A 27936-nucleotide genomic window follows, 5' to 3' on the forward strand; every position below is an offset into this window, starting at 1 on the left:
TCAAAATACCTTGTCGAAACGGTGGGTATGGCTCATGCTTCCTAATTAGTTCCTTGCAGCATACGTGATTGGATTCGTTCGCGTTTATTTGCGAAGATGTCCACAGAAAACGCTACAGATAGTTATTCATTTCGACATGTATTAGGGGGGAAAGAGCATGTGTATTTGTTGCAGACGTTGAGCGTTGCTGCGTAGTGCAGTGTGGGCACATTTGCGGGACTCTGCGATCTGGACAGGCAGCTAGGAGGTGATAATCGCTCGGCGTGTTGTTGTGAATGAAAAAATGATCCACCGAAAACACGTTTGCCATAATGTGTGTCGTGTTGCTGCTGCTTGATACACAACGTATAGTCCGTGTAGTGCTCCAATACCAATATGTCCCCGCCCACAATTTGTTAACTAAAATGAAAATGCGTCACACTTTCTCCAAATTCATTTTAAAGGCATCATTTCTTTATAACTTATTGTCCGTGAAAATCATTTTCCCTATATATCGCGCAATCCGTGGCACATGTCAAAAATGTATATTGTTTGTCGGGACTCGGCACCCAGCCACGACAGAACTGCAGTGTACTGTGTCATTAGACAGTTATAATATTCATTCATTGATCAAATGTATCATGTGAAGCGATTTTAGGTAACGCCCACTCCCCACTGCCAAGTAGTGCAGCGGCCTGACCGTGATGGCTTCACACAGCAGGAATCTGATCTTTACCAACAATCACACACACACACACACACACACACACACACACACACACACACACACACACACACACACACACACACACACACACACACACACAGTAGCCTGTAGGCTACTGTAAGTGGGCGTTGTCAGTGTAGCCCATAAATTAGCCATAAAAAGATATATATATAGAGAGAGAGAGAGAGAGAGAGAGCCTATTGTATTTATTTTAATTGGGCAATTAAATCATTAACAAATATTCATGAGGATGTTCACTTCAGTCAAAGTCCACCCAATGACTGACTATTTTCGGTAAAAACACAAAAAGATAAATCAAATAACTTTCTGACAACTGCTGTCATCACAACAGTAGTAGGGGGTGACATGTCTTGGGTCAGTTTTCACATATTTTCTGTATAGCGCTGGTGAGTAGTAGTAGGCCTACGCTAATCAGAGATCAGTGCTTTGGGAGAAATGGAGGTTGTAAAATTGAAGTGCTTCCTGGTGTGTTTGGGGTGGGGGAGTTGTCTGACCCTTTTGAACGAAGCAGACAGGCCAGCTCAAAGTAAACTCACAGTCTGAAGATGGGTTGGTAGTGGAGTTGGAATGATGGTATCCTTTTCATGTCTAGCTAGCAGACTTCCCCGCGTGCACACCTCTTAATGGCTTTTTATGGCAGCTTGGAATCTTTATGGCCTCTAACTCAAAGGGATTCACAGCTAAGGACGGAGGGGGGGAAGGCAAAGGACAGATAGTATACACTGTACTGGACGCTTAACTTGTTGAGACAACAAAAGTAGACTAGACCTCTTCTTATTTGGAGGGATTGTTTGTAACTTCTCTTCCCATTTCCAGAGATTTCATTTGGAATTCATCATTCATCTTGGAATACTTTCATTGCTTTTTCAGACTTTTGGATTTGATACCATATTACCATGAAATGACTACAGGAAAAGTAGGCTATTCTCTTATTTTTAGCCTGAATTGGATCATTCGACCAGATTTGCTCAGCAGGCTTTGGTAACGACTGTATTGTGAATGTATTGTAATTACATCAGACTATTATAGAAAGTTGTTTCTTCTGACAACTGAAACTGCAAAATATTCTATATTTCCATTTCATCTGCAAACCTGCTAAACAAGTTGATATATAAGATCAGATAAGATCTCCAGTGTAAAAGAAGTGTGGCATTAAACAATAGGTGAACTTTTTCAATTACACAGAAGTAATGTTTAAAAAGGTCAGAAATCCAAAAGGTACTTTTTGTTTTGATATTATGGATACACATTCATGTTCATAATGAACACCTTTTGAAATTAAACGTGATCCAAGGTTTTACAATTAAAGTCTGAACACATAACTACGTTTTGCATACTTTGTTGTAACTGACTACAATGCTAATCTGTATGGATTTACATTTTCTTGTGCACTAAAGGTATTACTCCATCATTAGCAAGTGATGTTGCACAGTATATAGTGAAATCTGGAATCTAAACCCTATTATGTCTCTATTTTACACTTTCAGGGTTACATTAATGACTTTCAACCTGACATCCCTATATGTTGGGCATGTCATTATAGGCAAAACAATTGTCAACATTTGAAACGTAGTGGAAAGCAGATAGTCTTTCCACAATTTTTGAAGTAGGGTTTAAGTTGGATATTCCTGTATAATGTGAATCCTATATTTCTGAATCTATTTCTGATCTGCCACACACAAAAAGTCCAGTCCAAGTCAAAAAAGAAAAGATACAAAGTAAAAAAGATGGGGGGAGACCACTATGTAATGAAAATTGTTTACTTTAATACCTTACATCGCTTTTCTATGCACACGTCACACGAACACACAAAAAGGCTTAAAACATGCAGAGTCGCAGACTACTACAATTTTCTATTTCTGAGATTAGCAATGTTAAGCTTATGAGGATGAACTGTGCCTTCCTGTACTCTGTCTCCAGGATACACTTAAGGAATCAACAAGGTCCTGATTTTGCCCCAGCTGGAGCAGTGCGGTTCCCCATAGTCATCATGGGTAGAACACCACACAGAGGTAGGCACAACAATCTGCTTCAACAATACTAACATAACTGTGCTTTGTTTAAATAAAGTATATATATATATATTGAATATCCTATTCTCCTAAATATATTTTCTTTTAAATTATTTCAATTACTCCATCTGGTTTGTGTCACTTGCGCAAATATTTGAGCAACTAGTAATATGATAAATATCCATTTGTAACTCTTGTGAGTGTGCAAATGTAATGTAACAGTGTAACAGAAAGGAATACCAGCACTCACTTTTTATCCATTTAGGATTCTTTATTTATTAAAGGTTTGCAAATGTGTGCAAATGTAACCAATGTAACCAAATGGATCCAAAAGGGTCTGATGACTGGTTGAATCATCTCTCATTTCAGACCATAAAGAAGAGAGGAAGGAGAGAAGAAGCAGTGTGACGGCAGGATCTGCTCTGGATAAATCCAATGGTTGGTTCTGACCGTGCACATGTTTGTTCCTGTTCTACATACATCCCATTTATTATAAAGTTCAACCCTACATGTCTGTTTTTACACTCTTAAAGGTATAAGACCTTACACACTGACTTTAATATATTTGGGGTGGAAAAACTGATATATACGCAGATATTACGCAGCGATAAATCAACACAATTGTTGATTTTTCATCACAAATAAAAAAAAGATTCACCAACATTTCGTTCGTTTCGATCGTTTATTTGTCACACCCGACATGTGTAAAGGCCTTTAGGGTTACATGAACGCAGAGTAGTTTGTTGTGTATGCTGCGAATTTTCTTTGTTCTGTATCAAGGTTTTTAGATTGTTGTAGCTAAAAGCTTTCAGTAAACAAAGGTCCATCTTTCTCTGTTTGATAGAACCATTCAGTTGGGAAGAATACTTAAAGGAGACCTCCTCCCTCGCCGCCTCCCCCAACTGCTTCAGACAGGTAGCTGTTCATTACAACACATTCTATATTTATACTTACAGTATACTTTAAATGCGGGGCACCAAGCAAGGACCCTAACAATTCTTACTCCTTTGTAAAAGTGTTGTGAAAGTGGTTAAAATTGATGTGAGTGCATGGCAATGAATAAAGTCCTCCCTGTTTGGTCCCCTGCAGTCCAGGACCCCCCCAATAACTGACTTCAAGGCCGGTATGAAGCTGGAAGCACGCGATCCCCGTAACAACAACTCTGTGTGCATCGCCACGGTGATGGGCATGATGGGTACCCGCCTGCGCTTGCGTTTGGATGGTAGCGATAACACCAATGACTTCTGGCGATTAGTGGACTCATCAGATATCCAACCAATTGGAACCTGTGAGAGGAACGGAGACATGCTACAGCCACCGTTGGGTTAGTTAGCATTTAACCAGCCAAGCCCTTCACTATATACAGTAGTTTGTTGTTTGCCGAATAGTGAAAATAGAAACGTGTCACGATGCGATGTGTTGTGAGCTTGTCGATATACTATTTTAGTTATTTTATTTGACAAGTGAGATACTTTCAAGTAGATAAATGGTGGAACACACTATACTTGCAAATTCATGTATTAATGTTGGCCAAGTTTTCTCTTTTACTAAACATTGTTGAAAGTAATTAATCATCCTACTATGAATGTGTGAAATCTTTGCATAAGTGCATATATCTGCCCTTCTGGCATCTCGAGAACCGCCTGATTTCTTCAAACTTCAAAAAGCACTTCAAACGAGGCGCCCGTATCGCAGAGGACCCAAGGGAGACAGATACAGAGAACTCCATATATGGGCATAAAAGGGACACAGGCAGGCAGGTAGCCCTGGTCCAGTGCGTTAGCAAGTTATCACTAATGCCCTGACGGAAAGCCTCACGGGTAAGATTCAGGACCTCAGGACCCCAGCTCCTCTGTATAATAGTTTTTGAGCATTCATTAAAACAAAAATATTTTATTTAGAGGGCCCTCTACAGATCTGGTCAATATAAATTAGTAAAGTTGGACCCCTCGCACGGCACTGGAATTTTTACCTGTGTGCAGCAGAGGCTTTTCTGGGGGGGCAGTAGTGAGAACTCGCTAACGCACTGGACCAGGGCTAGCAGACAGACAGACAGACACTGACATCTCCATGTATGGGGATAAAAGGGACACAAATAGAAAGTCAGGGGCACGGTGGCACATTCGGTAGTGCTGTCGCCTCACAGCTAGAAGGTCCTGGGCTCGATTCCCGCTGTGGGCGTGTTCCCTCCTCCGTGTCATCAGTGCCCAATTGCCCATACCCAAGGCGGGTATTAAAAATAATAAAGAAAGTCAGGTACAATGGGTAGGGTGGAGCATATGTTCCCGACTTGCATAGTTCCCGAGTAGGCCTATGATTCTATATATATATATATATATTTTTTTTTTAAATGTTTTTTTGTGGCTTTCGCCTTTATCTATATTTTTTATAGAGGGACAGACAGTAGGCTGACAGGAAATGGGGAGAGAGATGGGTGGGTGACATGCAGTAAAGGCCGTCGGGATCGGGAGTCGAGCCCGCGGCACACTGCCAGGCTTGGGCTACCGGCCAAGGTGCCTGGACCGCTGAGCCACGGCCCAGGCCCTATGATTCTATATTTTAAAAGTGTATAAGAATATAATGTGTGTATGGTATGTTTTGAAAAAGGCTCGAGCTCAGCCGTGTCATCATATAAACGGTATATTACATGATGTCTGAAGTTTGTTCTTTTGATCATGTTGTCAGGTTTCAGGATGAATGCGTCGTCTTGGCCCATGTTCCTCTTGAGGACGTTGAGCGGAGCAGAAATGGGCCCCGCTTCAGCCTTCAAGAAGGTATTAACCTGCTGGATGTAGAGGCTTCATGCATTCATTGTTACTATGTGGTTCATGGGCCATGATTAAGCTTTAAGCTAAGAACATATTATCCACATAAAATGTAACCAAATGGACCCTTCCAGGTCCATTTGTTTATATTTCTACACTCTCATTGTTAAATGGACACTGAGGAATTTACTCTTTACTCTTGCGCGCATGCGTGTGTGCATATATAGGAACCAGAAAGTCCTGTTAAGAACCATTTCCAACCCGGTATGAAGTTGGAGGCCGTAGACAGGAAGAACCCCTACCTGATCTGTCCGGCCACAGTGGGAGAGGTCAGGGGTCAGGAGATCTTTGTCATGTTTGACGGCTGGCGGGGAGCCTTTGACTACTGGTGCCCCTTCGATTCAAGAGACATCTTCCCTGTCGGCTGGTGTTCCCTGACAAAACACAGCTTACAGCCACCTGGTAACTTTTGTAAGTACTGCCAGAATGTTTTTATTGTGTTTTTAACTTTTTATATATGCCTTTATACATTTTATTTATAAACAAAAGGGTGATTTTGAAAAGGTCTTCAAAGTATTTGGTCAGTACGCTGAAAGATTTCTTGAATGTGTAACTTGGTCTGCTTTAAATAATAATAATTATTATTTGTTTGTTTATGGTTATTATGTCTGAGTCATAGTGACATGCCTTTGGGCGTATCGGGTTTGTTCATGGTTATGTCTGAGTCAGAGTGATATGCTGATATGGGCATAGTGGGTTTGTTCATGGTTATGTCTGAGTCAGTGATATGCTGATATGGGCATAGTGGGTTTGTTCATGGTTACGTCTGAATCAGAGAGACATAGCCGTGGTCCGCCAGCCGGCCCACCATCCCATTAGCCAATTCTAATATAGGATTAAAAAATATATTTCTTGCCCTACCTGAGGATCTAAGGCTTATGCAGTTCCTGCATATCAGAGATGTAGCTGGGAGCCAGGCCTTGCAAGGCTTTAAAAGTCATCAGTAAAGTCAACTCTGAAACTCACTGGCAGCCAGCGAAGGGAAGCTAGGAGCGGTGTAATGTGTCTCAACAGGAATTAACAGAACAGATGTAGTTCTGCCAATATCGGGCAAGTATAACATAATGCTTAGTTAAAACAGCAAAAGAGGTTCCCGTCCAGAATGGGTTATGGCTTTGTCGACCGGTTTGGTGTGATGTGATCGGCTCCAGCTTGAGCAGGCATACTCTGTAGACTTGTAGAGAAACTTGTAGAGAAACACAGGGCCATGGCAGTTGCACGGATTGGTGGTGGATCGGCGTCCCACTTGGAGATCACTCCTTTACACAGGATGTTATTGCGGCCGGGTGTTAATTTTGGATTTGGTGTTCTCCAGGTGTTTCTTAAATGAGAGTGCCCTGTCCAGTGTAACTTTAGGGACAGGAATATTATCTGGAGCGGTAGGAGCCCTGGAATTAATGTCAAAGACAAAGAGGATATTATCTTATTGAAGACTAATTTAGTGCTGTCAAATGTAGGAGATTATTAGTGTACTGGTGCAATCAAACTAGAAGCAAACATTCAAGGATACTGCTTTCAAGACATGCATGGTATAAATAATTAACAGTGGTAACAGAATGTTGGTGGTAAAATAACCTAAAAAAGGATGCTACATACTTTGTACCACTAGAGGGCAGCACAAGCATAGATCCTGATACCCTGGCTCTGTGTTGTAGGCCAGTGCTTTGCATCAGGGGGAATGCAAATGAAGCATGTTTTAAATAATGTAAACATCATTCTATTGAGTCCACAATGCTTCTCTGAAGATGTACAGTACCTAGCTTGGTTGAGTAGAATTCAGTTTCTCACTTCTGAACCTTTCTTTCGTGAATATCTGATAATCTAAGTCATTTTTAAAGCTCTCTTGGTTCAGTTAGTTCCTGTACAGTGTAGCCTACTGTACACATAACGGTTTTGAAATGCATTATTATAGTCCTGTATTTGCAATAATATCTCAGAATTGAGATATTTTTCTCCAAAGAACAACAAGAAACGAGCAGCCCTGGTCTATGAAAACAAGCCCAAAAGATGTGCCGGGGCTACGTTTTACCACTTTTCATCTATTTCAAAATAGCAGATTTACAAGCTCACAATGCATCATGTAGATCAAGAATTATTGTGGAAAAGAAAAATATTTTGAATTGAACACAAATCTTGTATCCCTGGCACAAAATACAGTATGTTCAGATTGGGTTCCACATACAAATGCATATAAATCTCTGGGGGCCCAAATAAGCAATTACATTTTAGAAACTGTAACCCTCAACTACCAATATTTAAAAGTGACCTTCGAGAAAAACAAGCCTAAAGTCAATAAGCAGACATGGCAACACTGGTAAGCAGGAAACCCCTTGATATGGGGCTCCCCACCATACATCCGATCTAAGGAAATAACACGTGGAACAATCAACATGTGTAACATACATTTGTGATTCTTGGCTATATATTCAGAATCAATTCAATCAATTTGTGTTTCACTGTTATATAAATGGTCTTCTTGGAGTTTACATTCGTACAGAAAATCCTCGAAATCAAACACAATTCTCTAAAGACATGCTCTCCTCTGCTGTCAGAATTAATTCAATACAACCTAATGCAACCTCTCACAGAGTCCTTTGTCTATTCTACAAACGATGTCTGTATACGTAACATCCTGTGTGTATTTTATAACAAATGTATGACAAGTTTATAATGAGTAAATATTCAATATCCGTTTTAAATCTGCTAGACCTTTATTTTTTATTTTTTTCATATGTCTGTTTCTTGGTCAGAATAATAATGTATGCATAATAATTAACTATTAATCAAAAGTTTTTCATCCAAATTCAATTCAGAGAATTGGATCTAGTTCATAAACAGATTGTTGGAAATGATTACAATCAATTTGAAACTCAAAATATTTAGCTAGATCCCAATCTGTTCATCTTAAGGTATTACAACTGTTCTCTATCTTTATATCGTCGCTGTTGGAGAGAAACCCCATATATCTCCGTATTTCAACTTTTTATGTTTGCTGTAAATAATAAATATTTCTTCGTATGACAGTGTCACACCAAAGTAGCGAAAATAACAGATCTAAATGTTGTATACGTAGACATCATGCCAATGGTCATTCATTAGGCATACTCACTGAGTCACTTCTCAGTGTGGCTGTCCATTTCGAGATACCGGATGTGATGCCACTGCTAGTGGCAGCCATAATTAATATGTGTCATCCTATGTATATATCTACTCTAGCTTTGTACTACCGTTATACACTGCTGTGTCTGTATCCACTGACCAGGAAGCACATGGCTCTAAACAAAACTAAACAAAGCATGGAAACAAGCTTGATTGATGGGAGAGAGAGACTGTGTGTGTGTGTGTGTGTGTGTGTGTGTGTGTGTGTGTGTGTGTGTGTGTGTGTGTGTGTGTGTGTGTGTGTGTGTGTGTGTGTGTGTGTGTGTGTGTGTGTGCGTGTGCGCGTGTGTGTGCGTGCGTGCAAAAAAGCGCCAAATCCAGTATGCCTGCTTAGGGGTACCACATCATTATCACACATCTGTTTCTAGTCCTGATTTGTGCCAGGCCCTTGCATATGCAACACACATACCCTTTTTGTGCGTGTGGTTACACAACATCACAGAATGGATCCCCAGCCTGTGGGCTAGGGCCTGCTGGTTGGCCGTGAGGATATTCCTAGTGGACCCCCAAATAATTGGCAAGACATGCAAAAAATGTATATATTCATGGTATTTTAAATTTATTATGATATATTGGTTCCTTCATCCAAGCCAAACACAATCTCAGTTGATTGATTGAATACTTAAACATCACAAAGTACAGTCAGACATGTGAGGGACTTCCATTGTGGTCCTAATATAAACATAATATATATAAAATAAAATAAAATCGCTTTATGCCCATGATTTTTTTAATTTTCATGATGGACCCATCCTCATCCCTCCCTCCCTCCACTTCATTCCTTGTTTCACTAGATGCTTAATGAGTTGGAGAGGCTGCGTTGCAACAATCAAGACATTTTAGTACACCTGGGGTCCTATCATGATTCACTCTGCTGTGTGAATGCTCTAGCCTGGTTAATAAACCAGACCGAATCAGCCGTTGGCAAAAGAAAAATTGCCTGACAGTGTTGTGTGATATTAGTCTGGCTTATTAGCCAGGCTATGAATGCTCTGCTTTGTACAGGCCTAATTGTTAATGTGTCCAACTTTTGAATTATGGTAGGCTGGTAGCCTACCTCATCATAATCGGTTAATGACTCATGTTTATTATACATTATAGCCTGGTGTTGGTTTGTTTTCTTGTTATGGTCTTGTTAGTTGTTATGTTATGGTTCACTCATCTGGTCAGATGCAGAGTGAGCCACAAACACATTTTCAAGTGGGCCCTGATCCAGAAAAGGCTGGGAAGCACTGTTTGTGTAGAGTAGTAGTAGAGTAGAGGTATGTGAGTAGATGTGTGGGTGACGGGGGTTTGGAGGATGAAGTGATAATGAGCTGATAATTAGCTGCACATCACAATGGAGAGACAGTCACAGGGAGGAAGACTTCCTCTATTGTTGTTGTGAGATACTTCACATTTCTAATTGCTTTTCATGAAGATTTGTCCCAACTAAGAATATTATAGGCAATCAAGAATTGTAATTATATATGGAAATTAAAATTGCATAGCCTAGAGCGCCATTTCAACACAGACATCAGAACTTTGTTTTAATGTTTCTTCAGTACTATTTTCAGTCAGTACAAGTAAAAGTACAGCCAATATTTACTTTTGACAGAATGAGACATGCATGTTTACCGTGCTAATTTAACATGACATATTAATAATAAATACATGATACATGATTTTTTATAAGCCATATATTATAGCCATATTAAGGAATTGTATTTATTTCTTCATATCCCTCTGTCATCATGCGAAATGATTTTCCTCATCAAGTAATTAGCTTTTTTTGTGTAGGCCTAGATATAGAAACTTGCAGAGCAACTTTATCAATGTCTTATATAAGCTAAATATAACAATTAAATGTTATATATCCTAGAATAAATCATCATGAAATTACCACAACGGAAAATGTATTTCCAGGTTTTGCTGACAGCGTCGCATTTGAGCAGCAGCAGTACTATTCCTTAACCTTATTTCTGGAGGAACAGACATGTAGACATATTCAAAATATATTATTTTGTTCTAAATATTGGTAAATGGCCTGCATTTATATATCGCTTTACGCAAAGTGCTTTACATTATTACAATGTACTTCACATTCACACATTTACACGCCGATGGCAGAGGAAACCATTCAAGCAGTTAGGGGTTCAGTGTCTTGCTCAAGGACACTTCGACACTTTGCCAGGATGACCCGGGAATCAAACCTGGAACCTTCGGATTCCAAGACAGCCGCTCTACATCCGAGCCATTGCTGCCCGTATAATATTCAAACACAGGTTGACAAACCGCATAATGTTCTGGACACTTTCTTTTATTTTGGGGAGATATCCAAGACTTTATACCTGGAAAAATCGCTCCACACATTTGGTTTAAAAACATTCTCATCTGGTCTATATCCTAACTCCTTCCAGAGTGAGATGTCTTTGTAGGCCTACAATTCAGATTACAGTGAGGTGCTTTTGACATGCTTCCGCTAGGCGTGTCTGACGTCTCTATTGCATATTGTTTCTCAGGCAGAGGAAAGCTGCTGGCCTGCTATCCGACTGTGCCAGTGTTTCCTGACACGGGGCCCTGCCATCTTTCACCTCCCCCTGTGGGAGTGTCTGAATCGGCTAGGGTTACACACAGCACGACCTCTTGGGCAGTGTGCGTGTGTGTGCACGCTTTGTTTCTGTGTGAACACACACACACACACACACACACACACACACACACACACGTATGTTTATGTTTGTGTGTGTGTGTGTGCTCTGCTCTCCTGTGTGCTCTCTAGTGCATGTGCCTAAACTAGCTTGCATGCTAGCAGGAGTGTCTTCCCCTCACCCCATGAGTAGTGTCTCTGGTCCATTTTAACCATTTACCTCCCCAACCCCCCTTAGCACCCCCTCCCCAAGCCCTGCCGTTCACCCCGGCCCCCCTTTCACCTCCCTTGTCCCGGCGTCACTGAGAAGCAGGTGACTGATGTGGGCTGTCGATAGGGCCTACTGATAACATGAATAAAAGGCCCCAGTGCCCCCAGCCCCCCCGCCCCCCTTCTTTCTCTGTCTCTGATTTCAATTCTATTGGGGCTTTATTGGCATGGCGGGAAACATACGTTTACCTTGCCAAAGCGAGTGTGAAATAAAAGAAAAACCTCTCTCTCTCTGTCCCTCTGTCCCTCTGTCTGTCTGTCTGTCTGTCTGTCTGTCTGTCTGTCTGTCTGTCTGTCTGTCTGTCTGTCTGTCTGTCTGTCTGTCTGTCTGTCTGTCCCCTCCCCCTCCCCCTCCCCCTCCTCCTCCCCAGCCCTATGCTAATGTGGCTCATTCACACAGGGAGGGAAGCTCCACACACAGGCCGCCTTCAGCTAGCAGCAGCCAGCGTGGGCTTTGTTGTGGAGTGGACTACTACTGCTGGCTGGGAGAGAGGGAAAAAGCTGTGTAGAAAGCTAATAAAGGAGATAGAGATACAGAATATAGGCAACAAGTAGCAAATTACAAGTGAGTGTGTGGCAGAGGGAGTTATAAAAACACACATTAGAAGAGGGGTGGGGGGGAACATTGAGGCAAAAACAAGACGAGAGTTGCTTGAAAAGGAGAACCAGGAAACAACTGCAGTGAGTGAGTGACTGTTATTGTTTTTGGCTCACCATTACTACTAGGCTACTACTACTACTACTACTACTACTACTACTACTACTACTACTACCACTACTACTACTACTATTACTACGATTACTACTCTACTATTAATACTGCTGCTACTACTACTACTACTCATCCACTATTTCTACTACTGCTGCTGCTGCAGCCAAAAGCACTGCTAACGCAAGTTGTTGCTTTTTCAGTTAGGTTGTCTTGGTGAGTCTCATGTCTTTGCCTTTTTTGTTTTACAAATCTTTGCTGGTGTGCTCTCTTTAATCTTGTATAGCATAAATATGCATTTTTATTTCATTTGTAGCTATTGTGGGACACAAAAGGCATTTTAAATGCACTCACTTTGTTGTTAAACTCTGGTGTTAAATTGTGTTCATCTATGTAAAAGTTACATGACAAGATCAGAGAAAAGAGTGTCTGTGAATTGTGATACACACTAATTCAAGTTAAGTTTAAAGTTCCACTCAGTTCAGGAGTAATGTGGACTGAAATGCAGTGATTGATTGAGGGGTCATTCATTCAAATCCAAATCTTATCCTTTCAAAATGTTTTAGCATAAAATAAACGCATAGATACATTGCTACTAGCTAGTGCTAGAACACTGATATCACTAGAACAGAAATGTGTAGTCAGCCTTTGACTTTGCATGCCTGCTGGTAAAAGTAGCAACTTCCGAGCTACTAGCTAAGTGTAAATGATTAAAGCTGGTCTCTTTGTTTTGGACACTGTAGAAAAGCAGTTGATCCAGTCATTTTTAAGTCACATTTAAAAGCACTGGAAATTCATCCTTGTGTATAATTATCTTTGATAAAATGGCTGTATTAAAGTTGAGTAGTTATACAAATATTTATAGCAAGTGGGCATTGACCACCACATGTTTGTAATCATGTTCTCTGTCAATTTTAAGCTGCAGGGTTTAGTCAGAAAGGGCACATTGACAATGGATATATCAGATCTTTCCTTTATCATGAAAATACATATGTATGAAGTTAACACACTTTAAATACGGAAGTTTTTAAAAGTGGAACCGGAAAAAAATGCAATAGCCTTTAGTTGACCACGTCTTGAAGAAATCAATGTGCTTTCAGTCAGTAGTATGTTGATAATGCTCTAATTAACCAAATATATATATAAAAAAACTTTTAGAACCTCTAATCAACTTAATCCTGCTCATGTAGGTTAATCGAATAATAGAGATGCAGGGTTTTCTTATATCATCAAGTGGACTAGTGCTAATCCTTTTTCATAGTACCACTTGTGTATTATACTTTGTTGTAAAATGGTGCCGTGCAAAACATAGTGACAATATAGCCGATCTACAAGCCTGTAATATTTGTGATAATGATTTGAAGTCAATCATATCGCCCAGCAGCTCTACAAGTAAATCTCGCTCTGGGCAGCTACACGGTACAGACACCTGGAACTACTGGTTGCGTTGAGTCATTTGTTTCAACCCCAACACATGTATGAATATCGGGGTGTTTTGTAGTGTAGACTGTAGTGTACTGTAGACCCCCAGGGGACCTTGATGGGGCTCCAGGAGGTCCCCAGCTAAAAATGATCCATAGTTAGGAACCAAATTGACATTTTCTGGACTGTAACTCTGACAGTGTGCAAACGGAATCAAATTGACCCATACAGGTCTATTTGCGCACTCATAGTTAAATGAGTCCTTGGCCTAATGCATCTCCCAAAACGGGGGTCCATGAATTTATAAAGGCATTAGACATGTGCGGGTGGGTTGGTGGGGTGAGAGAGTGCAATTAGAAGAGACCGAGGCAACTCAGACAGGCCCTTCCCCCCAAGCCCCGGGGACACACTTCCCAGTAGCGCCTTCTTCCTCGTGTATGCAACGTCGCGCACGCACGCACGCACACTCACGTGCGCACACATTATCGTCCCCGAGGCCCTGGCTTACGCAGGTCAGTTGGTCGAGCTGGAATTACATTGTCATGATCAACACCATATGCCTCTCTTGTTTTGGTAACACAGTATATGAGCTGGACATGCCTCATTTAGGATTTGTTTGAGTTCTCCATACCATTTATTACATAGACATACAGCAGCCTATGCTTCATGATGTTTACCTTAAATCTTTTTCTGGGTGAGTTGTAGTGTGGCTGGCTGCAGTGTACTAAAGAAATATATGAACCAGTTCGTGCTCATAAATGCTACAATGTATACTAGACACAATGAAAAAATAATTTTAGAGGTATTAAGAAATGTGCAGATTCAGTACCCTGTATATACACTTATACTGTATTTTGGTCTGCTTACAGTTGAGTGAGAAAACACTAGTGTTGCACATATTAAGCTAATCATCTGGGGACCTCCCAAAATAATTTGGGGACCCACATGTTGAGAACCACTGTCCTAAACTACGGGTAGTCCAAATGGCTAAAACACATATAAATTGCAATTAACCGTGAGTTAATTGTGATTAAATGAGTTCATTTTGACAGCCCCTATATATGAATATATCGCCGACGGAGGAAACCATACAATTCAATTCAAAGGGCTTTATTGGCATGATAATACATACAAACCATACAAGGCACCAACCTGCTCACGAGCAGTTAGGGGGTTAAGGACATGTACATCCCCCAACCAGGAAGAGCTGGGGATCGAACAGGGAAAACCTCCAAATCCAGGCTGTACCTTATGAGCCTCTGCCACCCGGCCTACATACAGCATATTATATAATATTATTCCACTATAAGGAATGCATTGCTTGATGGATTACTTTGCAACCAGTCATGATCTACCATGGAAAGTTCATATTAATTTACACTAGTACTTATGTGTTCCATCTCAAACTAGCGTAATGTCTCACAGTTGGAAGGTGGTATGGTATTCTATTGCTGTTTTTCCAGTGAAAGTGTGAACTTGTCCTCGCTGAGGGAGCGATCCTTCACCGTTTGAAACAATATACTCCCCTATTCCTAGTCTCTCTTTCACTCAATGAAGCCGTTTTAAGGGTGCTCACATGTCTGGCCCTTAGGAGAGCAGTGTAAGCCCGCCATAGTCCTTCCCTATCGCCTCAGTCAAGGAGGTTCTAATGAAAGCCCAGGCCCCATGAGAGAGCTTCCACATGCACTCTCACAGGCCCCAGATCTCAGCAAAGGAATAGGCTGTATTGAAATGGGAGATGTTATCTCTTTCCCTCTTTCTCTCTCTCCCTCTGTCACTCATTCGCGCTCTCTACCTCTCTCTCGCTCTCGCTCTCTCTCTCGCTCTCGCTCTCTCTCAGAGTGTGATTATGTGATCAAATCACAGAGTCACGATCAGAATAATTAAACAGAAGCTGTCTTTTGTGTCATATTCGAACAAAATCCAGATCTTCCTTTCTTTCTTTTAACACCTGTTTTGTTTTATCACTATGTATACCTGCTAGGCATTCGCCTTTAGGGAGTTTTTTTTAGATTATATTATCAATAGTAGGCTACAATCCCATATGTATTGTTTAGTGTATTTTATTGTGAGCAGAAGGGGAAGTGAAACATGTGGAGGGGTTTACCTGGTAGTTCTGCAGGGGCTAGTGACTTTTGACCCCACAATGGTATGGGGAGGGGCTAAAGGAAAAAAAAGGACCTGCCAATCTCTAAGAGGACACTTGCAAACAGGAAAGCTATCTTCTGTGCAGGGCTGCTCACTTTTCCTTGTCTTTGTCCTGAAAACAGAAATGCAGTGAGATCTTACTTTCAACCTGGCCTCCCTATTTTGGGCTTTGTCATTATAGGCAGAATTTTTCAAAAAATAGCAGAAATAGCCACAGTATAAAATTAGGGCTTTAAATATATGTTTTGTCATAATATCTTTGTAAATCTAAATCTGCAAAACTTGTAACTAATCCGTCAAATAACGTGTTGGAGTAAAAAAAAAAATCCAATATTTGCCTCTGAGATGTAGTGGAGTAAACAGAAAGTTTATTGGAAAACAGAAATAGTACTCAAGTAAAGTAAATGTACCTAAACGTTTCGCTACTTTACTTGAGTAAGTGTACTTGTTACTTTCCACAACACTGGGAAATCCTCTGACTCCCTCTGTCATCCTGTGTGTTTCAGTCACCCTGCCCGGAGCGCTCCTGGCCCCTGTTTCTTCTGCCACAGCCTCACTCCCCACACGCCGCTCTTCCTCAGCCTCCTCTTCCTCAACCATGCAGACCTCCTACCGGCTGCCTAACCCGCTGCCCCCGCTCCCCGTCCGAAAGGTATTTGTCATGTTGGTGTGACTAACTTGCTGCTTTTAGTATAATACTAGGTACTGTTACAATTGCTATGGCGTGAGGAGCCATTCAATGGAGTTCATTTGGTCAGGTGGCTCCATCTGCTATTACTTTCAATGGGGTCACGGTGACGCCACGTTATCTTTCTAGGTAGTATACCCTAAGTGTTTTCTGCTATACCTACGGTACATGTGTTTTTGTCTTTTCGCTGTATGTCACACATCGAAAATAGCAGACCTACAACCACGTCAATTACTATTGACATTGGTGTAGGAACAGTACTTTGTGGACCTCAGTCACAACGTTGCATTTCACTTCTTGTGCCTGTATGAGTAGTGACAAATAAAAGCTCATTGACTCTCGATTCCAGGGTGTGCGAGGCCGGCGCCCCAAGTCCCAGACCATTGCCTTGCTAAAGGCGGCTGCCGAGGCGGCTGCGGCTGCGGCTGCGGCTGCGGTGAACGGAGCGCCGCAGAGTCCTGCCCGAACCAGTCCTGCAGGCCTCCAACTGGCCCCAAGACCACACAAGAAGAGAGGGCCCAAACCTGGTAGCAAGGTGATAAGATTTATTTATTGATTGATTGAATACTTTATTGACAATTTTGTCAAAAAAGTGTTTTAAGAGTTATAAATACACCAAATGGATGACGCAAAAAGCCGGATGCTTGTATCCATTGTAGTCCACTCAAAATTCAACACTCAAACAACTGGACGAATGAACAGTGCAACAAAAACAACTACAAAACAATATAGGAAAATCTTAAATATATGTTTTTAGTTTTTTGTCTTGCAATGCATTAGCACTTTACTAAAGTGCCTTAATTGGTCTCTCTTTTTTTGCATCAATTCTGTCACCCAGTTGTAACAAAGAGCAGCTTGTTGTAGATTTTTACTCCAGCCAAACAAATGCGCTTTTTACTACAGCGTAAGACTTGTGTTGATCCCATGAGGGGAAATTCAGTCGCAAAAGGCAGAAGTTCAGATACAGTTACAGGATATGAATACAAATATACAACATTATATCGCCGCTGTCGGACAGAAATGTATTGGAGAATTAACAGAAGTAATCATTTAAGTTAAACTCTGACAAAAATGAACAAACACTCTGGATTTAACCGTGTCTTCTTCTACTAAAAACCTCTGTTGACTGCAGGACGGTTAATGAGATGAGGTGTGTTTGTTTTGTATGCCAGAGGAAGCCCCGGTTGGTGCAGTCCTTGGGGACGTCGTTGGTGGCAGCATCGCCCCCAGAGACCAGACTGAGCTCCAGCCATACCACAACAGATAACAGCCACAGCAATGCTTCTAATGTAGTCTGTACAGGTATATTAAACACCACAACACTTCTAATATAGTCTTTACAGGTATATTAAACACCACAACACTTCTAATGTAGTCTGTACAGCTACATTAAACCACTGTTTCTCAAACAGTGGGTTGGGACTGATTTGTGTAAACACCACACTGCTTCTAATGTAGTCTGTACAGCTACATTTCATACCACAACAGATAACAGCCATAGTATTATATTATATCATATACTAGGATGGGGCCATGTCTGATAAAACTAGATAAAGTGCCCCTCAGGGCACAGGGCTCCACCAGGGCAGGTCAGGTTGTGGCCTCCTGGTGGCACTATAATAGGCCAATGTGAAAACGGTGCCATTTCTTCTTACGCCTTGGATGGCAATTTGATGATTTTGAGGCATTTTGTTTGCAAAAATCCACCTGTTGGTGGCGCTATAACAAACCAATGTGAAAAGGGTGGAATATATTCCTCAGCCTAGTAGGAAAGTCAGTGAAAGATTTCACGTAAATTGCATGCTGCATTAATGATTTGAGGCTTTTTGTTCAAAACGGGCCAATCCTGCAAACTTTGAAAGCCAATGTTAGCCAATTAGGATGGAATATGAAATATCAGACAGATCCGTCTTGAACACACACACACACACACACACACACACACACACACACACACACACACACACACACACACACACACACACACACACACACACACAGAGTGCAAAACATACTCTCTCCCCATGCCTTTGGTCTGGTGGAGACAATAATCTATTTTAAATATTGAATCAAACAACATAACAACTGTCTGAGGTGCACACAAAAGCCAGAGTATAGGTCCCAGAAGTGTTTTCAACTGAAATATCCCTTTTAATGAACACTATTGTAGGTTACTACAGTATTTTTGCTGTGCCATTGTTGTGATGTGCCGCTGTTCGGCTAGTGTTTTGTGTTCGTTCACTCTGACGTCGTGCTCCTCCTCCCACAGTCTGTGTGTACGTGAACAAGCACGGTGACTACGGCCCCCACCTGGAAAATAAGCTGGTGCAGCAGCTTCCCGACCACTTTGGCCCCGCCCCGGTCAACGCAGTGCTCCAGCAGGCCGTCCAGGCCTGTGTGGACTGCACCTACCAGCCCTCTGTGCTGTTGTCCTTCCTACAGAGCCAGGCTCACTCTGGAGGAGAGGTGATCAGAGGTGAGTGAGCGCAGCTGAGCGCACAGCCCTGCAGAGGAGGGGGGTGGGGGGTCATGAGGCCATGTTTGGAGGTATTCCAAAATTGTAAGCATGTTGCACAAAATCATAGTTTGCTTTCATCCATTTTCAACTGGGAATGTCATCATTATATTGTGAAAACTGGCCCTTTAAAAAAAAATAGCTGATCTACAAGCTCACAACGCGGTGAGAACTGCATGTAGGCCTAGGGGTGGCTCAACTTTTGTCAGATGTAAGAGGGGGGGGGGGGGGGGGGGGGGGTGGGAGAACCACTGTATTATGGAATGTTAAAGGTAGGCATATATTGTAAATAGATTCAAACGCAATTACATTTAATCTTCTTTCATTATCTTTGTAAGATAAAAGACATTCCAGTCATTTCCTACTGTATTGAAAAGATGAAAAGAGAAGAAAACTAGAAAAAGTGCCCCTCGGGGCACAGGTCTCCGCCAGGATAATAGCATTTGTGATGTTTGGACAACATTTTTAGTAGTAATATATGAAAAATCAAACATATCTGTGTTGAACACATGACTATATATAGAGGTAGTGTATACCGAATTGCATGGTGTATGGATAAAATCTGTAAGGTTGCTTCTCGCCCTTCGGGTGTCTCACTGGTAGGTAAGAACATGAATTGGCCTGTTATAGCGCCACCATGAGGCTGATTTTAATTATTTTAAGTGGCATTTCTTCCTCAGCCTAGTGGGAATGTGTGTGCATTATTTTCACGGAAATTGCACGCTGTGTCCATGATTTTTGGCATTTTGTTCAAAACGGACCAATCCTGCAAACTTTGGAAGACAATATTAGCCAATGGGGATGGAATATGGGGAAGTGGACAGGTCCGTGTTGATCACATGACTATAGAGATAGTGTATACCAATTTATGTGATGTATCGATAAAACGTGTACGAGTAATGTAATGAAATGTTTTGAAAATACTGGATATGTGTAAGAGAAATAAAAAAGTTTTTTTCGTCATTTGAAAAATCGTGAGTTGAGTGAAACGTTACATGCCTAGATAAAGCTTAATGATCACAAGCTAGGTAACATCAGGTAGAAATCATGACTGTCTATACACACAAACACTGCACCCATCCATCCATCCATCCATCCATTCCTCTGTCTGAAGACAGTGCTGTATGTATTCTAATGTATTCTTAATGCCAAATGGGTAGCCTGGATAAGCAATCAACCAGGTGAAATTGGTTTAGGTACACACCAACGGGGCAGGCCACTTGGCCGTGCGTGCGTGCGTGCGTGCGTGCGTGCGCGCGCGTGCGCACGTGTGTGTGTGTGTGTGTGTGTGTGTGTGTGTGCGTGGGTGCGCGCGCGCGCGCGCGCGCTCAGGGCATAAGAATAAAAGACTGCCCAGTGCCTGTGGCAGCAGCTTATTGGAGCAGTGTGTCGGTAATGAGAAGTGACATGTGCATCTAACCTGGTTTAGGATGCTGGGATTGGGTCTCCCTGGGGTGTCTGCCATGAGGGGAAGGCTGGGACTGGGTGGGGGTCTGGGGGGCGGCGGGGGTAGATGATGTGGGATAGATTTAAGTGGGATGAGGTGGATTTACGAAGGCTTGGGTGGGGGTGGGGGTGGGGTGCACAGAGGAGACAACAGTAGGGGTTTGGGCGAGTGCAGGGAGGGTGCTGCTAACCCTAAAAGACCATCTGCCGCTAATTGTTTGGTAATGCATGTCAGCGGTTCTCAAAGTGGGGGCCAGCGAAATGTGGCAATATCGCATAAAAACAGTTCAACCACTTTAAACCTGTATACATTGGCTGTTTAAAAAAAACTATTTTAAAAATGTGAACAAAATTGGACACAATGGGCATTACACTGTTGTAATCATGACTTGTAATTCATACAAAATTATGATTCATCAAGGGGCACTGATCTCACCAGAGCTAAGGTCTCCTTTCTGTCCTATGCTCGGACATAAACAGAATTCACGCATTGGTCACAGCACTTTTCTGCAGGCTGTCAGTGATCGAACCCCCTCTAACTCCCCAGCCTCCTCCTTGAATGTATGATTCTGTGGGTTGTATGATGTTATGTATTTGATGTATTAACATGTGTTGTTCTTGCTTACTGTATACGTCGCTCTGGGTTAAAGGGACACTTCACCCTTTTTGCAAAAAAATACATGTTAATGACGTTTAGAAGCTTTAGAACACTTTCCTGGGGGTCTTTATGTGTGTAATATGTGGTTTTAGATATTTTAGATTTTAGCAGTGAGCCCAGTGTCTCTGATGTAATCGAGACTGGGATCACTTCCTTCCTGGACTACAATTCCCATAATACTTTGGTGCACTGCTCCTCCTTGTGGATAGAGGAGGGCTGTCTTACTGAGACAACATGTAGTCCAAGGAAGATTAGAGAAGGAAGTTACACGGTCACGTGACAAGACACTTTCATGGGAGCCAAATCTCGCACCGGAAGTTACATGAATACAAAGCAGTAAATGGAGCAAGCTTGACCAGCTCATAACAAACATTATTTATGATACCATTGAGACCTGTGTCATATAATCGGTTCTGGCATATAAAAGAAGACATATCACAGTTTGTTTTCTAATCACTTGCTTTTCCATGTGCACAGTACATCATTTTATTTGAGGATTTAAACAGCAGCAGGTATCGTTTCTGTTCCGGGGGTATCGCGAGATTTGGCTGCCAGACAAGAAACGGTGGACAGTCTCGCGATACTTGGCACGTTCAGAAACATACTTTTTGCTATTTAGGTACCTCTATAAAATTACACAGTGTACATATCGAAAAGCAACACAGCAGACAATAATGATATATTATTTGCCAGAAGCGATTACTTTACAAAATATCTCAGTCATTCAGAAATATTGTTTGTGTAGCTCATGTTCATGAGCTGGTCACTGAGCTCTCATTGACTCCAGTGCATTCTGCCGAACTTCCGGGTGCAGTTTGGCTCCCATGGTGCGACGAATCTGCCGTCTGGAATTGCGTGATAGCGAAAATGACGTTGGTGACTTTACCTCCATTTCATATACCTTGATGTAGTCCAGGAAGTAAGTGAGCCCAGTGTCCATGACATCAGACACTGGGCTCACTGCTACAATCTAAAATATCTAAAACCACATATTGCACACATAAAGACCCCCAGGAAAGTGTTCTAAAGCTTCTAAACGTCATTAACATATATTTTTTTGCAAAAAGGGTGAAGTGTCCCTTTACGAGCGTCTGCTAAATGCCTAAATTGTAATTATAGTCTGTACCCCTGAAGCAGAGCATAGGATCCAGAGTTATAGCGTGGACAGAACATGAACCCTTCAAGGGCATACGTTAAGATGCCCTTGAAGGGTTCATGTTGGGGTTAATAGTGATCTCAGATTCTGTGTCATGCTTGTGCAAATAAGTGAATCCTGAGGAAATTGTGTGTATGTTGTTGTGGGTCCACAGTGCGGTGAGAGCATGGCATCCTCTGAAGTGTGTGTATGTTGTTGTGTGTCCACAGTGCGGTCGGAGCATGGCATCCGCTACGTGAAGCTGCCCTCGGTGGCCAGTGCCTCGTCCGTCCTGCGCTTCCTGGAGACCATGTGCCAGCATCTACAGAGTGACAGTCTGTTCAGCTCCCAGCCCTTCAGTCCCTACGCCAACACACACCTCTTCGACAGGACCAAGACAGGTACTGGTAGTGCATACCAAACTGGGGGGGGGGGGGGGGGGTCCTTGAAATGAAACGGTTTGAGAACCACTGGTCCATCATGTCATTGTATTTCAGGGTTTTGTTTGTGTTTGTTAACCTTTGTATGTCTATGTTGCATGAAGATGGCTTGTCCTAAGATGTAAGTTAAAGCTCTGTAGGGAGAAGGTGGGTGAGGGAGAGAGAAAAGAGAAAGGCAGACACATTGAATGAAGGGGCACATGACACTGCAGCGCACAAACAGCTGTCTGAACCTATTTAATAAGTGGCCATTTAAAATAAGAAGAAGAAAAAAATTGCGATGTTGACATTTCAAAATATGTCATCTTGGCGAATTTAGGCTTGAAACTAACTCCCGCATTTGCTTATCCTCCTTTGATAGATTAAAGTTTGCTCGCACGCTTACAACCACCACTCACACAAGTATAAAGTAGCCTTCTATACCATTAAAACAAATGAAAACGGTTGCTTATCGGGCAATACCAGCTCTTTCGGTGGCAAGGAGCACATGTGAAAACTGAAAACAGTCTCTCCCATTGCCATTCCAGCAAGGTATGCTAATTTATTTGCCGGTAATATACAGTGAACACATGGCTTTACTCTTACAGAACCACTCTCCCATATTGAGAACGGCCTGTCCCATGATGACTCTACCAGTGACCCTGCCTCCGGTGCACGCTCCCTCCGCAACACGTCAGACTATCGCCTGCCGCAGCCTGGCCCTGTAATAGGTACCTATTACCCAGCACAAGCGCCTCCACTTACCCCACTGCGACGACTCCACTCCAACCCAGCTGATCTGGCTTTGATGCGGACACACAGACGAGTAGAAGGTATACGGTCAATTGTAACATGATCTATGCATGCATATCGCTGATAATAATGTTTCTGACTTGACAACGACGATATCCACATGCACTCAAACGCACAACTAGATGGCGTTAATCGTCTCTGTCGGGTGGAAACCTCATATGTCCAAAACTGTTACCTTTTAGATCTACAAGCTCGAAAGGGGTCGCTTCGCACTGCGTTTTAAGCTTGTGGATCTGCTACTTTTGATGCTTTTGTGTGACGCTGTAGTATGATGAAGTAGTAGGGCGTTAATTCATGAAAGAACACAAAAGGTTTTAAATATGGAGGTAAGAGGTTTCTGCCCGACAGCCATAAAATAAACCTCTTCTTCATGCACACACAACAGCAGCTAGCTCAACAACAGGCCCAGACCACGCGCTGCAGGACAAAGAGGCTTCGAGCCACATGGTCTCTTCCTGGTCCATTGAAGACGTCATTGGGTTCGTTCAAGAGGCTGATCCTCTAACCCTGGGGCCCCACGTGGAGCTGTTCAGGAAACATGTGAGTGGCTTGCAACACACCTACTCTTCCTGTTTGGTATCTTGCTAGCCGAATGCGAACAAATATTAAAGCCTGTGTACCGATCGAGGCTAGTATCTTGCAGTCACCGCTTGAAGCGCAGCAGCATCCCTATTCTGGGGGAAACGTCAGATCTACAAGATCACAATGCGCTGAAAATGTTATGCACATCAAACAACGAGGAACAAATTATGTGTGGGACTTTAAATACTGATGATCATCATATGATCCTGTTGTTTACGAATTACATTTTGACTACTTGGTTTAAAATTTTCAGTTTAAAAAGTGACTCCACAGAAGAAATATATTGCACAGCTATTCTCATTCTGTAAAACATAGTCCATGATCTCAGTCCTTAAAAGGGCAAAACAAATTATCTCACCATCCTGGAATTACAAAAGTACTGTAACTATAGTATATATTGTTGCATAGTAACCAGCTAACTAAAATGTCAGCTTTTATGTCTTTATTTACCGTATTTTCTCCATAAATCAATGCTATTGAACACCCTGTGTGTTGGTTAAAAAATAAGACCTGTCTAAACTGAGCGGTGCTGTGTGTGTGTGTGTGTGTGTGTGTGTGTGTGTGTGTGTGTGTGTGTGTGTGTGTGTGTGTGTGTGTTAGGCTGCTCAACAGTGACACTTTGTGGTCAAACGCTATTGCCGCACTGATTTGGACATACATACATACATACATGCGGACAGACAGACACACATAGTTGGTAGTTGGAGTGGCTATTGAACCAAAGAAAGGTATTAGAGCGGTTCTGACAAAACCAGCTAACTCCATTGGTTCGACAAACCGTCGACTAAACCAGCTAACTCCCCTCCCTCTGTCCTGCGTGTCACACAGAACTGCTGCACTCAGAGCCGAAGAAAACTAAGTTTAGGCAGGTTTTCCCCCCCTGTAGTCTGTTAAAAGTGCTAATGTTATGGAAACAGTTCACATGTTTTGATGCATTGTGAGCTTGGAGAACTTCTTCCATGCGGCACATTGAAATGCTGACAGAGGTTTGTGCTTCTTTTGTCTGTGCAGGAGATTGACGGCCGTGCTCTGATGCTGCTGAGGAGTGACGTCATCATGAAGTACATGGGCTTGAAGCTGGGACCCGCCCTCAAGCTCTGTCACCACATAGAGAAACTCAAACAGACCAAACAATAGCACCGACAAGTACACACAACACTCACCGCTCACACACCCACACACAATATGCCTGATTTATACTTAAATTGCACACCGGTGTGTCTCACACATAGACTGGTCTCACAACGAAACAAGCCGATATAAGTGTAACGATTCAAACCCGGGTCTCCCGCGTGAAAAACCAACATCGTATCCATGATGAGACTAAAGTGAATTCTCTTTAGGCTGGGGGACATATTAGGCTTTTAGCTCATCAAGCAGATGCTTGGAGACACTACTGCTACACAAGCTTGAGCATTGTCTCACTGTGACATTTCTATGTGCAACCAAATATAAAGCCTGTGTCCACAGAAAGTGTTTTATGAGCGGAGAGCTTTGGATATCGGTGGTGTCGGGTAGAAACCTCCTATCTCCATATTAAAACATTTTGTGTTATTTTTTTAAATTAGCGCCCTACTTGATCATACTACAGCGTCACACAAACATATCCAAAATAGCAGATCTGCTATTTTTGTAATGAATTTGAATACTGAAAAGTAACAGTAATTGGACTTATAAGGATTGCACTTACTTTGTCTTTATTTGACAAAATCGAGAAATAATAATCTGCTGATGAAATGAACAATTAAAGTGAGCCTCCGGCTCCGCACACTCAAGCAGACAGGGATATAGAGCTTTGAATCGGCTAAGCACAGCTTTAGGATCTTGCAGCCAATCTGGCTATCAAAGCAGCTCTCTTTAACAACACACCAAGCTATGGATCATCAACGCCAACGTGACGACTGTCCTGCTCTGAAACATGGAAGACCACTGAGGGCCTCACAAGCAAGATCCATGTGTTTATGAACTGCGTTACATGATCCTCAAGCTTCATGTAAGTTGAACGCCCTATCCCCCTCAACGGGATAAAGAAGCGGTTTAAATGCACACTCAAAACTGTGCAAAAACATAATTAAACATTTTTATATATATGATATATATAACTTTCGTTCATAGACCTCCTTCATGCCTGAAGAATATTTCTAGGAGGTTTCTGCCCAACAGCAACGCTATGATGGTTCTCCACTCCAGTGGGTCTTTACCATAGAAGTTCATGACAGAAAGGCGGTGGCAGCTAAAACAAACAAGCAAACAAAACGTTCTATGGACACGGCCCCTAAATCAGGCGATAGACATTGATAGTACTGGTCGTTTCATTTCATCAGCTGATTCTGGTTCTTGGGTCTTTCTCGTGTGTTGCGCCCTTTTAGCGTTAATGTTCACATTGCCCTTCTGGGCTTTTATGATGGACATTCTGTGACCAAAATTGTGGGGCCCAATTCAGGTCTTGGCAGTGGATGACTTGTTGTATGATTTTTCCACAATGCAATAACACAACCTTCCTTATGGTTTCATTCAGAGACCTTGTTGTGGAGCTTGATTCTACACAAGGGAGGTGACTGTATGAGGTGAGCTGTGCTGAAAGGTACACTATGATTGGTGCGTCTCAGTTATGATGAATACATAAAGAGATCTGATCTTACACAGTCATATCATCAGTGTTAAGTGAGCATCTGAGAGTGTTTAAAGTGTTTAAACTTGTGCACTCTGAGTTACAAATGGATAAATTAGCACTGAGCATTATTTGACTGTGTAAGCTCAGCTCATGTTACAGAAATATATGAAAGCCCTCATTGAAGAGACAGCTTCTTTATTTGCTGTCTCGGTCTCCATGGATACTGACTTGGCTATATGATTGTATTTTTGCTTTGACAGTCACACAAACACAAATGCATGTATACACGCACGCACGCACGCACGCACGCACGCACACGCACACACACACACACACACACACACACACACACACACACAATATGCACGCACAATGACTGGAATACTGTAAGTTCTGATGTTAAAATGACAGCAAGGGTCATCATTTGTCAACTTACAATATTGTACAGATAGTTCTGGTACTTATGAAAGATTAGCTAATGGAGGAACGGTTTTGTATATAAACAAGCCAAAATGTTGCTATCATTTTGTACTGTAACAAAGTGTATCAGCCTGTATCAACGTGTGTAATCAATGTTTTTCTGCCTGAAATTGTCTTTTGTTCACTGTCTTATAACTACCTACTGGATGAAGATGTTTTCTGAAAAGTTATACACATTATAATCTTGGAAGTATTTATCCTTTTTATTTTTTTTCCCAGTGGCAGAAATACAAATTCTCTGAACATTTCAGAACATTTTCAAACCAAATTGTTTATTTTGTACCTGCATTTTCACACCACTGCTCACCTAGTTGTCAGCAAGTTAATACTTGAACTGTCTTGCTTTAATGTGATACTCAGGTTTTAGTAGGCTGTTTTTTAGAGGTCGGTAGCCTTTCCACATTTATACAAAAAAAGGGTACGCTGTTAAATTATCGGTGTACTTTTTTTAAAATGTCCTGCCTCATCATGTATCGTTCCATTGCATCTGTGTAAATAATGAGTCTTTTTACTCTTGACTTCAGGAAAGAGGTTTGTTAAATATGTTTGATATACCTTCACACAATTAAACGTGTTTACATCAGTCGTTCTCCAGCATTTTGATGTCAAAGGCCCCCATTTTAAAAGATTGTGTGCCGGGGACCCCCGTCAGATTTGTGTCTTTCAGCATGATCATCAAATTTTA

The 27936-nt window shown here is 41.9% G+C and overlaps 1 protein-coding gene across 1 annotated transcript; it reads left to right on the forward strand.

Moving 5' to 3' along the window:
• scml2 (Scm polycomb group protein like 2) lies at positions 1-27936 on the forward strand. Its single transcript, XM_079496168.1, has 15 exons — positions 1-21; positions 2648-2739; positions 3109-3177; positions 3584-3654; positions 3829-4063; positions 5425-5513; positions 5732-5975; positions 16408-16553; positions 16939-17124; positions 17762-17891; positions 18859-19065; positions 22574-22744; positions 23371-23595; positions 23961-24115; positions 25169-27936. The coding sequence occupies exons 2-15, from the start codon at positions 2718-2720 to the stop codon at positions 25292-25294; spliced, it is 2076 nt and encodes a 691-aa protein (XP_079352294.1). The 5' UTR covers positions 1-21; positions 2648-2717; the 3' UTR covers positions 25295-27936.

The sequence above is a fragment of the Electrona antarctica genome, assembly GCF_951216825.1.
Source record: "Electrona antarctica genome assembly, chromosome: 3".
NCBI lineage: Eukaryota > Metazoa > Chordata > Actinopteri > Myctophiformes > Myctophidae > Electrona > Electrona antarctica.